The sequence below is a fragment of the Bidens hawaiensis genome, unplaced genomic scaffold, assembly GCF_021521415.1.
Source record: "Bidens hawaiensis isolate Kalapana, Puna unplaced genomic scaffold, B.hawaiensis_p1.1 tig00014334_1, whole genome shotgun sequence".
In the NCBI taxonomy this organism is placed as follows: domain Eukaryota; kingdom Viridiplantae; phylum Streptophyta; class Magnoliopsida; order Asterales; family Asteraceae; genus Bidens; species Bidens hawaiensis.
Window position 1 is genome coordinate 396,746 of NW_027492232.1, and position 13,929 is coordinate 410,674.

Here is a 13,929-nt window from a genome sequence, read left to right on the forward strand (position 1 = left end):
GATGAACGAGCAGGGCTCTCATCTTCACTCTCCATAACGAGAAATCATTCTTGCCATCGAATTTCTCTAATTCGAACTTTGTAAATACCATCTTGATCTTCAATTTCGTCTTTCTCTGATCGAACAAACAAATTCTTCAACTCGAGCCACACCAGGCTCTGATACCAATTGTTGTAAAACACGAAGAAATGGTACAATCAATTTACAAAATCAAACGATTACTATTACGGATCAATTAACCAAATGATTACAAAAGGAGTATACGAATGTATTACAGTACACAAGAAAAGTAATTGAACGAACTGAAAACCCTAACCCCCAATTTGTTAGTTAATCAGTTATTAACTAATCAACTCAGAAAGTTACACTTTTACCCCCCTGAAGAATCATCCATTTAACAAATGAGACCCAAACTATCTAATCTCCTGAGAAATGACAAAACAGCCCCTGAACATATTGACTTTACAGATTGACTTTAATCTCTAACAAAATTCTTATGTGAATTGTAGTTTATTTATTTAAGTCAATCATACATAATTGTGTTTGTTCTAGTTTCTTAACTTGAGAGTAAATAAGAATAATAATTGGATCACTAACCATTATTATATAAACTTATAAAGTGAACTTGCTTACTCTACACATCTTTATTCAGGAGCAAAGAAGTCCAATTTCAACTTTTGGTTAGGTAAAAGCAAGTAACTTCAACAGAATTCTCAACTAAGCTATTGTGACATCATTGTCAAAATTTTGGTGATGGACACAATTTCTTTTCTTTTTATATATAAAAAATAAATATATGTATATTTTTGGAAGTGTTTGATGTTGACTTGTGTCAAGAAAGCCATAACATAGAAGGATGTGAGTATTGAAGTAGCCCCATGCCTCTGTTATTATTATTATTATTTGTGGGATTTAAATGACACCAACACATCATCTCTGTGATTTCATGCCATTAAAGACTCTTCTTCTTTTCTTTCTGTCTCTCTCTCTCTCTCTTCTTTAACCAATTTTCTTCAACATATTTACTTTCAGATTCTGGGTGTCCAATAAAAATCAAAACTTTATCACAAACCATCATGAAATCTGAAGATAATAACAAGACCATGGTTGTGGTTGAAGCCCATGATGATTCAAGTTCATCACATAGTCAAGAAGTTGTCATACCTATTCACAAGGCTGGTTTCACTGTCTTCCTTATTGATTTTAGTTTCTTTTTATTATGCAAATCACTAAATCATGCATAATCTAGATATATATATATTGCTAAAGTTATAATCTTTTTAAGTTTTTGTCATGTTGGTATGTCAAAATTTGTGCTCATAATATGGTTATTTGGATGCTATATGAGGATTGAAATGATGCTATTGTACATTATTTTCGTTGTATTTTGCCCAAAGATGATATTTGTTTTTGAAAATAAATAAATGGTGATTTGAAGATAAAGTTTGCATAAAGAATTAAAACTTTTTAAACGGGTCACAATAGAAAATCCGCTTCAACTACTTTATCAACAATAATTTTACGTTAAACCGTAAGAATTAATATTAAAATTACCTTGTCTTGACCATAAAAACTAATACAAAATTTATCTTTCCTACATGTTTACCTTATTTTTATTATGGTTTCAAATTTTTAGGAGGATCAATGAAGTTAGGTCCAATCTTTAATTTCAGTGCCATGTGTTTGAACTTGTTGCCTTTTCTAGGTCATGTCACTTTTTCAGTTTTTCAGATTCTTTAAAAAGAATTTTCTCATGAACAATAAATTGATGCTTTTACTAAAAGTTGTTCTGGACTAAAAACACTTTCTTTCTCTTAAATTTCCTTTACTTTTTATAAATCTTGAAATCTTTATAACTAACTTCCATCATTAAGTTTACAACTTAAGTTTCAAGACTTGTATCCTCATGATAGTTGCTTTCAAACAACATACATGATGTTGGCACTTCACTTGCAACATATACCAAACCAATACATGTTATTATGTCAACTTATGATTTCCACTTTTAAAGCAAGTGAAATCATTACTTTTAATGATCAAAAAGATGTTACAATCCTAGCCCTTTTTCGGTCGAACAAGGGTGGTTCACTGATGTGTGCTAGATATGTGAACGGTTTGGTATGCGCATATTAGGAATCGGCTTTTTATCAACAATTTTAGTTAAAAGATCCTAAAACATGGGAGTAAAAGGACTAAAAGCAACTACAAAAGGCTAATTCTTGTTTTACATTGAGAAAGTAATCTTACTTTTGATCTAACTTATGGATCCTTGTGATTACTTTATGTTACTTGAAAATTTTGGTATATTTGGTCTTTAGTTCTTTACTCATGTTAGTGCAGAATGATTTGGATTGCATTTATATATCAAACAAATCTTCAAAAAGAACCAAAAGTTGTATACTTTTTGTAATTTAAACTAGTTTTTACATGTGGGGTTTCTTATTAGTTTTATAGGTAACGAATTCCTTGTCGTTAGCTTTAGGGGGTGTTTGATATTGCGTTTTAAAAATGATTACATGATATGGAATAATCATAGTCATGAACTGTACAAGATAGTGTTTTGTTGTTTAAAGATTTGATTAGGGGTGTGCATTGGTTGTTTTGACCTCAAACCGAATCAATAACCAAATAGTAAGTTCTTGGGCTTTTGAAAACCATTCGATTAAGGTTGTGGTTTTCTCACTGGGTTCGTTTTGGTTCCGGTTTTTTCAGTTTTGTCATTTGGGTTGAAATCTTTGAATAAAATATAAACCGAATAACAAAATTGGGCCGGAAAGTCCTTTTTTTTAAATTATGAGTAAGTCAGTAACTGAATATTACACATTGATTTGACCACAAAATATTTGGGATACACCATTTATTGTTCTTTTTATAAATTACTTAACATTAAAATCAAAATACTAATTTTAGCCCGTAAATTCAATTACAAAAGTTGGTTTTTTCGGTTCTTAAGGGTTAGGTTTGATTGTAAAAGCCGATTTAGTTTTTACGTTTCAGTTCGGTCTTTTCAATTTTTTTTACATACAAAACCGAAACCGAACCATAAATTTGGTTTTTGGAAAAAACATAAAACTCAACCATCGGTTTTGGGTTGGGTTTGGTTATGTTGGTTATATTGGTTACGGATAAGATATCTTGGTTTCATGCACACCCCTCGAGTTAAGGTTTTCGAGTATTAAAATACATTCTTACTATTCAAAGATTTACACTTAAACAACCCCTAAACATTAGTTTATCTGAGCCACTCTCATTATATTCAAACACAATAACACATGATCATGATCATAAGTTCATAACACAATGGCACACACTCCCATCATTTCAACACTTTCTTGTATCAATATTCACATTATTTATCTTCATATTTTTCAGGCTGAACAAGAAATATCCACTGTCCTTATAACAGAACCATCAGATGCAAAAAACTGGAAAAAACAAAACCTGTTTCTTGAAATACCATCAAGAACATCAACATCACAACCATCTTCATCTCAAGAGTCCGTTCAAATCAAGATCGCCTCAACACCGACCCCAACTCCTAGAAGAGTAAACTTTAATCTAAACCAAAGCCCGCCGTTGATGACTGCAAATGCAGCAGCTTCTGCTAGTTGTTCATCAAGAACCAAATCTTTAAAGAAAAGTTTACTGCCAAAATTTATGAACAGGAATACGACTCCAGATACCGAAAGGAATGATGGTAATGTGATCCCAGCAGCCTCGATCCCGAGATCATGGTCACTTACTAAAATGTTTGCCCCGCAAAGGACATCTTCTTTGCCGGTTACTCCCATTGCACAATCGGATCAAGAATCTGTACTTGGAAACTCGGGTGGTTCACTTAATTTCGAGGTATGTAATATGTTATAGACTAATAAGGAGGCTGCATGGGTTGGTTTCGGTTTCAGACACAATAATATTTGTTTTGAGTAATTTTTTTTTTCTTTCAATTAATCATCGATTTATTAGTGACTTCATAGAAACATCCAAACGATTTACAATGAAGTGGCAGGTAAGCGGGCAACAAGCTGCGCCGCAACCCCCTTTTGGATAGCAAACCCAATCCGACTAAAAACAAAGTTTTGATTCTTATGGGCTGATTCGTTACTATACACAACTTTCTGAACCCTATTCAAAAGGTCCACGGCATCCGGAGCTAAGAAACCAAAAGTGTCAAAGGCGAAGGAGATAAACACGTGTTGATTCTCCAAACAAGCTCTCTCGTGTTTAGCAACCTTGCCCGATGCCGCCTTCAATGCAGCCTGGCCTGCTACAAATCCAGTGTCCCTAATCCCAACAAGAGGGGACACTCCTGTGAGGTCGACACAAGCGTGTTTTCCCCCTACCCACCCAAAAACAAGAATATAGGCCGGTCGTAATGTAGATCTTCCTTCTTGAGGATCCGTAAGAAAGTTTACGGGGGCTTCCTTTTTAGCCGAAATTCCGGCTCGTTTAAGAACATCGCATAGAACATCCCTCACCAAATCATGCCTGTACTTAAACCCAGGCAACTCTTTGCAGTGAACTGCATGCTCGCCAAAAGAATCCAAACAAACCTTACGGCAAACTGGGCACGGCTCATCTACCGGAAACAAAGGGATCATTAACCGATACTTCAGGATGGCCCGGTACTCCAAAGCCGACATATGTTGGCCCAATCCTTCAATAGGGAGAACACTTAAGAAATCTTGAGCCCGAGGAGCCCAAAGACACTCAAACACCGCTTTCTGACGAGGGGATAAATCAAACTTCATTTCCAAACTCTTGATGATTCCACTATAAAGGGCACTCGCCAAAGCATGTTGGGCTTTGGGGGGGCGGTGTCTTTATTAGAGAAACCGCTAATGTCAAAATCGGGAAGTGAAATGTGCAACCGATCTATCGTACTCCCATAATCGGAGTCAAACCCATCAATACCACAACCTCGAAGAATGTGGTCTTGCAATTCCCAAGATTGCGCCCTCGAGGCCACAAACGCATAAGTAGAAACGTCTGAAGCAGAACATAAACCCAAACCTCCAAAACGAGTCGGAAGTGATGCCAACCTCCATTGAAAATCTCCAAAGAAGGGACCACCACAAACCACGATGTCCTCAATCGCCCCCCGAAGGCCATTGTCGTAACTAAAATGTTAAATGTTTACTAAGTAACTAAAACAAGTAAAAGGTGTTTCGGGTTAACCCGGCCAATCCAACATGTTTCAACCCATCATCCAACCCGTCCAACCATGATTCTAGAAGTGTAAAATATTTTAACTGTTTTATTTGTAGACTAAAGTTCAAGGACATATAGCCAGGTCGCTTTCAGTCCCGGTCCTAAATGAAGACACAAGCATCAAGCGAATGGATTCCTTTTTCCGCGTGATTCCTTCAACTCCACGAGTTAAAGATCCGGATACCGTTACACCAACCCCTTCTCCAACTCATGACACGGGTAATTAAATAAGGGAAAATCATGAATATCAACATTTTGACCTGTCTTTTTGCAAAAATAGACATTGACTTTTAGCCCTATAGAAGTTAGGCACATCCAAAACCTATCAATCAGGCAACGCCAAATAAGCACTGACGACTAAAGTGGCTAACCTTGAAAAGTGATAACAACTGATTAAATCAATACATGTGTAAAGACTGGCTAAAACTTACCCAGCTTTTACATGTACATTGATATGATTGGTTGTTTTTGTGGGCTCGTAGTACTTTTCAAGGTTTACTGTGCAGCCTAAAACTAGCCTTGTTAGCTGGTTGTACTTATTTGGCGTTGCGTGATTAGTTGGTTTTAAATATTTCTGTTTTTAAAACGCAAAAAGTCTGCCAGTTTCTACAAAAAAAAAAAAAAAAAAAAAAAGCTTCAATATGCCTCTTTTGATGATTTTCCCATCAAATAATTAGTACATCTTGAACTTTTTGAGTCATATTTACATATATAACATAATTTATTTAATTTTTATTTTGTGAAAAACTTTCTATTATTCTTTAGATACCAAAGAAGGTGATGGTGAAGACATTCCCGAAGAAGAAGCTGTCTGCAGGATATGTATGGTTGAATTATGCGAAGGCGGTGAAACTCTAAAAATGGAATGCAGTTGCAAAGGGGAGCTCGCGTTAGCACATAAAGACTGTGCGGTTAAATGGTTTAGTATCAAAGGTAACAAGACATGTGATGTGTGTCATCAAGACGTGCAGAACTTGCCCGTTACACTTTTAAAGATACACAGTTGTGTTAGAAACCGAAGTGTTGGTGCAAGTAGATCTAGCCCAATGGAAGTAACCGGATACGGGTAAGTTAGTTATATTATTCGGATTGCCGCTATTTACGCTTTTTTTTTAATTTGGTTTTTTGAATTGGGCAGTGATGTTTATAGGGTGTGGCAAGAAGTGCCGATTCTTGTTATTGTTAGCATGTTGGCTTACTTCTGTTTCATTGAGCAGCTTCTGGTAAGACTCTTAAGAAAACCGACTGCGTGTGTTCAAAAAGCTCGCTCGGTGTGTAAATGAGCCGAGCCGAGCCTGAGGCAGGGTTGGCTTGGCTTGTGGCTCGCTTACATTTGGGCTTACTTTTACATAGCCAAATGAGAATTTTCCACATTAAGAGATTTTGTTTGATTATGAGGAAGGGTTCCAACGGAAACCACCTTTAACTTGTGAAAGTACATTACATGTAGCTCGCAAAGTTACATATATGTATCTCATACGAGGTAAATATATGTAGATTACGTGCTATATTTGCACTTTTTTAAGCTAAAAATATATTTTTATTTCTTTTGATTTTGCAAAGATCGATAACTTTTATAAAAAAGAAAAAAAATCAAAAATGTTATCGTTTTAACAAGTAGTTTTCACAAGTTTTTAAGTATCTTAGAGGTTTTTATTTGATAAACGAGCTCACTAAGATAACGAGCTGACTTTAGCTTGTGACGAGCTTTTGACAAGCCGAAACCAAACTCAGCATTTCAACTCATTAAGATAAACAAGTTGATCCAAGCCGGATGCATTATAGTCAATTTAAAATCTTAACAAAATCACATTTTGTATGAAGGTTGGGAACATGGGTACGAGTGCAATCGCGCTCTCTCTTCCATTTTCGTGTGTTTTGGGCCTTCTTTCATCCATGACCTCTTCAACCATGGGTAAGGAGTCAATCTTTAGTATTCACTCTAGTACATATTTTTAATAAGATTCTGATATCTTTACAGTGGGAAGAAGATTTGTGTGGCTATATGCATCAATTCAGTTCGCGTTTGTTGTTATATTCGCGCATATTTTTTACTCTGTGGTAAGCAACCTATAAAGTTCATCCATTTCTTTCACATGAAAACACACTCAGACTAAGGGTAGTGGGGCTTGATCAAGCCCCAAGTGAACCAATACATTTACGACATGTAGGCGATGATGTGGCTCGTGATCAAGCCCCAGAGGTTGTAGTGGTCCAGGTGATCCGGGGCTTAGAATGAATTTTTTTTTTTAACACAAAAATACTAAATAAAATAAAAACACAACTTCTTCCTCCATCTCCAAACCACACCTCCACCCCCTGTTCTTTCTCTCTCTACACCCCAAAACCACCACCGGACACCACACCGCCAATAGCTTGGAACTGACGACCACCAAACACCATACCAAACACCGACAACCCCCAAAAACCAAGTTCCGGCCAGTAGCTCGAAACCGACGACCATTACAACCACCGTCCACCCTCTCTTCTTTCTATCTATCTATATATATATATATATATATCTCTCAACGGCTCTTTTTATCCACCCAATGCCCAACGGCTCTTTTGAGCCCCGCGGTCCGGCTCGCCCCGGCCGTCGCGCCCACGTCCACGCAACAGGGGGTAGTGGTGTTCGCGAGCCACCTGGATCACGCCCAGCCCTTCACCCCCCCACTACCCTCAGCCTCATTGTGTAATACTTTAAGTCTTTAATTAGTGGTGTCAATCATGTCAGGTTGGTGTGTTAAATATTTAACCCAAACACACCATATTTTTGTTCGTGTAAATTACATGCACCCTAACCCGCACAAACTTAATATTGTGTAACCTGAACCCATTTTTTTTAAACGTATCAAACAGGTTGGCGGGTAATAATCAAGCTTTAAAATATGTTAATCGGGTTGGTGGGTTGTAAAACATTGGTTAAATGGGTCATGAACGGGTTAGCGGGACGACTTGTTTGACTAAACAAGTCAACCCGAACATGACTAGTTAAATTAAACAAGTCAACCTGAACACGCCCCTTTTAATTAAATAAGTCAACCTTAAAACTGCCCATTTAATTAAATAGGTCAACTTGAACATGGCCTGCTTAGCTAAACATGTGAACCCGAACACGACCCGTTTAATTAAGAACATCAACCAAACACGACCCTTATAATTAAACAGATCAACCCAATTCCGAACCGTTTTTAAATGGGTTAAACACGCAAACCAAAACCTGATTATTTTCGTGACGTGTTCGGGTTGTATCAAAAATTGCCACCCGTTAACTAAACATGTTGACGGGTCAACCCATTTAAATAAACAGGTTAAAAATGTCAACCTGAACACGACCCGTTTAAGTAAACAAGCCAACCCAAACACAAAACGTTTAGTTAAACAGGTCAACCCAAAACCTGATTATTTTCGTGTCGTGTTTCGGGCTGTGTCGAATATTTCCACCCCTAACTGTATAACAGTCTTTTAAATGGCGTTTTCAGGTTCACGTGCAGCCCGTTTTGTCGATTCTTCTAGCAACATTTGCAGGGTGTGGGGTTGCAATGTGCGGTAGCTCCATTATTGTTGAGATTATTAGATTAAAACGACGATGGTGGCCTGACAGTGACTTGTCAGATCAGCAAATGAATTCCCAGATTGTTTTACGACCGCCACCAAGACGGGCCCAAACTGCATCCTCGCCGTCTTTTGATGTTCCTCTACAGAGGACTGAAACTGAAGATACAGAAGCTGAGAGAAGTAGGTAAGTTTGATATCAAGGTATCATGATAATGTGATGATCCTGCAGCTTTTGTTGAGATGAGAATGTAGTGCCAAAATTCATTTAGATTTGTATATTGATGGAAAACATCAAAAAGTTTCATCAAAATTTAATCTATTGTGTTTGTTATATATACTCGTTCGAATCAAAGTAAGAATAACGAATGCATCGACTTGAGATGCATGAATTTATAGTATGTATCTGCTTTAACTCGCATATTAGACTTTATTCCAATTGGTTCGAGCTAGAAAGTCATGGCGTACGTGAAGCAGCACTCATGTGCTTGGTGGCTCACATTTCATTTGGGTATCGCATACATTCAACTGATAAAGTTTAATACATATGTGACATGAACTCGTGTTGTGACCGTTTTCATCATTAAATACATTCAAGAGGAGATATGCATTTGTGGGTTTATTCATGATAATGATCCAAACATATTGAAGGGGTTTAAAATCATGAGATTAACTATTATACATGGTTAGTTTGTGACGCGTGGGCGTGCTACTCATGTGAGTGGTGTTGTTCAACATTCTCAACTTATTATAATCCGGGAGCATGTCTAATTTTGACACAAACAAATGGTCGCATTTGCGTCTAGCACTTAGCTTGTATTGGGTGTTATGAATTTGACCGACTCCTTTCAATGATCAGTGCCCAAACTTTATCATCAAATTACGGTCATTTTTTGTTTATTTATTTATTTTTCTGAACGGCAAATGTTACATCTCTCTCTACCTTTCCCCATTGCTTGGGATTGAACCCAACTCAGAGGTAGACGTGCACAAAAAAACCGGTTCCGGAACCTAACTGGTGGAACCGAACCGGAACCGGTTCCAGTTCCAACCCGGTTGGTACAATACCCGGTTTGGGTATTTTTGTACCCGAAAATCGTACCCGGTTCTCCTATTTGTATGTCAGTATCAGTTCCAACCCGGTTCCTACCCGGTTCTTAATTGGAACCGGTTCGGTTCGTACCTGGAAAAACCGGTTCCGACGGGTTTTTTTTGAAGGGTCAAACAAAAGTCAAACTAGCCGTTGGAACCGGTTCCAACGGTAATATAGCCGTTGGAACCGGTTTTTTAGACACCAATTAGCCGTTGGAACCGGTTCCAACGGTAATATAGCCGTTGGAACCGGTTTTTGAGACAATAGATCCGTTGGAACCGGTTCTAACGGTAATATTCATGATGAGGAGGCGGAGGACGGGGTTTCTTCCGATAACGAAGACGAGGGTGAAGACGAGAATGAAGACGAAGAAGAGTTGAAATTATTTGTTTTGGTAAAATTATTTGTAACTTGTTCAACTAATATTTAGTTTTGATTTGTTTTATTATAATTACTTTTGTTACTCATGATTAATTTTTGTTACTTTTTTAATGACGAACATTTTATTTATTTAAAAAATAACTGTTACAAACATTATTAAAACCTAAACAATACTAAACATAACAACTAAAACATAAAAAACAAAGTCCGTCGTTTTAATCCGGGAATACTTATTTTTGGGTTGTAGAGCCGGACGACTCTCCCACTTCCGTTTTTTTAGCTTCCAAACTTCTTTTCTCTCGACAATACTTATTCGTATGTTTTCGTAATGCCGAGTTGGACTCTGCTTTAAGAAACTTCGAGCAATATTTGCAACGTGCCAACTCATGTGAGTCGGTCATGAGACACAAATCGTAATGAACCCAAACATCGGGGCATCTTGTTGTTTCGATCACCATAACAACGTCATCATTAGTTGCCATTTGTTGTCGGTTTAAGGTTAATTGTGGTTTGGAGTGTGTTTTATAGTTTTGAAAGTGGTTTAACAAGTACACAAACAAACCTTGCTATTTATAGTAAGAAAATAACCTATTTGTAGTTAAAAAACCGGTTCCAACGGTCAAAAACGGCTATATAGCCGTTGGAACCGGTTCCTAACGGCTATAATATTTAAATTTCAAAAAAAACCGGTGGAACCGGTTTTTACGTAAAAACCGGTTCCAGTTCCAACCCTACCCGGTTCCTAAAAGTTTGCATTTCTGGGCATCGGTTCGGGTTGGGAACCGAACCGGTTCCTGACTGGAACCGGTGTCATTTTCTACCCGGTTTGAAAAAAACCGGTTCCGAACCGGTTCGGGTTTTCAAGGTGAACCCGATTTGTGCACGTCTACTCAGAGGTGTAAAGAACTAAAGACTGGGTCGGGTTTAAAGAAGACAGATCTGACCTATAATGCAAAAATGATGCTATGTAATACTTGATACCTCAACATTGTATTGTATTATATAATGAATAAAAGTATTAGTCGAGAGAATTTATCTTCGCTTAATTTTAGTTGTCAATACAATGTATCCCTACCTGTTTTTATTTATTTTGTAATACAACTCAAACAAACGACAATATACATTATTTTGGTTTGGGTGTATAATGTCAATTATAATGGGTGCATACCTTTTTAGCATCCAAAATGTATAATAATAAACAAGGCTCTTGTATCATACAGAAGATGCAATGTATATTGACGTGGACAAAAGAAGATGCATTATCAAATGTTTGCATCACAAGACTAAAGAAATGAAATTGTTCTAACATTGTCGTATATCGCAATTCTTTTAACATCGACACTAACATGAATTTAATAGAATTGTTTTAACATTTTCCATATAACATACAAGATTCTTGTTCAACTAAAGCCAATATTTCAGTATATAAACTTTTTATACAGGTTTCTCGCTACTACACACTGGGGAAACCACCTAGTTGTAACATTTTACCTGACTTAATTGAACAATCGTTTCCAACAACCAAACAAATCAAACTGTGCACAACGAAAACAATCCCTTATAAAAATCTAAAAACCTTAACTATTATCTAAATAGTCAAAAAAACAAATTCAGATGACTTTATGCAAATTCCAGGTTTTTAATAAACAAGTATGAGTTCTGGCACACCTAGACGCAAAAGGCTGAATTTTGTTTCGAAAAGATAGAATGAGAGAGCCTGTTAACAGTTGAGATAAACAACAGAACCAGAAAAGCAAAGAAAAATGAAGTATCAATTAAAATGCCCAATTCATAAATTTTCATCTCAATACTATGTCTCTTGTCCATAGCTAGCTCTTTTCTTGTGCCTCAAGTGCACTAGCATCTTCAACTACTACAAATTTTAGACTGTAACTAAATCATACTCAACACTAGCTGTAACTGTGTAAGGTTTGAGTCCTAGTAATCTTGGTTTATAACCATTCGCAGCTAGAATGATCATAATATGTGCGGAGTTATTAACTGTTTAGAAAAAAGAAATGCATAATTACTTAAGCGTTGACCAGTTGTGTGAAAAAGCGTCTAACCTGGCTAAACGTAGAGAAAAAACATCTAACCTAGCTAGAAACGTTTATAGATGGATTTAGCTTATGTGTGATAACATTTGCATACTACGAGTTGCGTAAAAGAAGAGGAAACTACCCACATCCTTAAAAGTTGGAGGTGTGGATGTAGTGCAGGACGCAAATATAACCGTCGACAAAAGGAGCGGAACTGGAGAATCGTCTAATCTAAACTACTAATTTAGTCAATTTTTCATGTTAGGCAATTCTCCAATTCCTTCCCACTGTCCACGATTGCATTTTGCACAACCTACTCCACACCTATAACCCAAATTTTCATGGACGTGGAAAGTTCCATAATCTCTTACAAATGTAGAAATATGTTCTCACATATTCCGCTCGTCCTCTTTCCTCCACATTCAAACACCTCACGTTAAAAGTGGTCTAAACTTAAAGCAAATGTTATAGTTTCTAAACCGCTTATCGTTCAGTAATCTAACTAATCAACTAAACTTAAATCACAACAGCAACTCAATCGACTAAACCGCATTCAAAGCATCAAAATATTCAAAAATCAAATCATAATTCAAAGCGATTAAACCGAGTAACTTAACCAAACATCTCCAAACACAAAACAATCCCGAAACTCAAAACCTATATAAAATAAAACTTACTCAACCGATCGATTCGATCAATCGGTCGGAACCTCAACATCACCATCAGCAATCTCCTGCTGCAAATCCTTCGGATCCTTTCCATCAACCGTACACCCAACCGAAACACACGTTCCCAATATCTCCTTAACCGTCCCCTGCAACTCCTTAGCCATAGACCTACCTCTCATCACCTTAGCAATCTCAATGACGTCATCAAGCGAGATATTACCACTATGCTTAATATTCTTCACCTTCTTCCTATCACGCTCGGGCTCCTTCAACGCTTTAATAACCAACGCGGCGGCGGACGGCACGACGGAGACTTTAGCCTGACGGTTCTGGACGGTGAGCTTGACGGTGACACGTAAGCCTTTCCAGTCCTTGGCGGTTTCCTTTGCGATGTCTTCTCCGATCTTCTTTGGTGAGAGACCGAGTGGACCGATTTTGGGAGCGAGTGAACTCGCGGCACCGACTTCGCCTCCGGTGACTCGGACGTACACTTCGACTACCTGTGATGGATCGAACTTTGGCGGCATTGTTGATTATTATTGGAAAATAGGGTTTACTGAAGGCGGTTGGTTTGTGAAAAGATTGAAGAGATGAAGAAGCTTATGCTAGGGTTTTACAAAAGTGGAGTGGATTGTCGGGTTTGCCCCTGGGCTTTTAGCCCATTATGATTTTTCTTGTTTGTAAGAAGGCCCATCACTTGATTACTTGAAATCTTGAAATTTGGAGGTGCAAAATAACCCAAACCCGTTCTACCCGGGTTTTTACTCAAACTCGTACCTGGAACCAGACATGATTTATACCCGGTAATACCCAAAAACCGAAACCAGGTTTTTCCAATACTCAAAACCAGGTTTTATCAAATACCTTATCAATACCCAAAATTACCTAAAACATACCTTAAAACACCCCAAAAAATGCAGCTCCTTAAAAATCCAAAGTACATTGGGTATTCAAGTACCCGGTTTTAGAATATTTCGATTCT

General features: G+C 37.4%; 1 protein-coding gene and 1 pseudogene across 1 annotated transcript; one reads left to right on the forward strand and one right to left on the reverse strand.

Moving 5' to 3' along the window:
* Positions 1-1,076: 1,076 nt before the first annotated feature.
* LOC143546338 (uncharacterized) lies at positions 1,077-9,047 on the forward strand. Its single transcript, XM_077038028.1, has 8 exons — positions 1,077-1,175; positions 3,373-3,849; positions 5,268-5,430; positions 5,977-6,277; positions 6,350-6,434; positions 7,036-7,126; positions 7,193-7,272; positions 8,694-9,047. The coding sequence occupies exons 1-8, from the start codon at positions 1,077-1,079 to the stop codon at positions 8,955-8,957; spliced, it is 1,560 nt and encodes a 519-aa protein (XP_076894143.1). The 3' UTR covers positions 8,958-9,047.
* Positions 9,048-12,846: 3,799 nt separating this feature from the next.
* Positions 12,847-13,541, reverse strand: LOC143546354 (large ribosomal subunit protein uL11 pseudogene; annotated as a pseudogene).
* Between the last annotated feature and the right edge of the window lie 388 nt (positions 13,542-13,929).

Coding starts and splice junctions, on each gene's coding strand:
- LOC143546338 (XM_077038028.1), top strand. CDS start 1,077: ATGAAATCTGAAGATAATAACAAGACCATGGTTGTGGTTGAAGCCCAT. Junction 5,431..5,976: donor TTCTCCAACTCATGACACGG/GTAATTAAATAA, acceptor ATTATTCTTTAG/ATACCAAAGAAGGTGATGGT. Junction 6,435..7,035: donor GTTTCATTGAGCAGCTTCTG/GTAAGACTCTTA, acceptor TTTTGTATGAAG/GTTGGGAACATGGGTACGAG.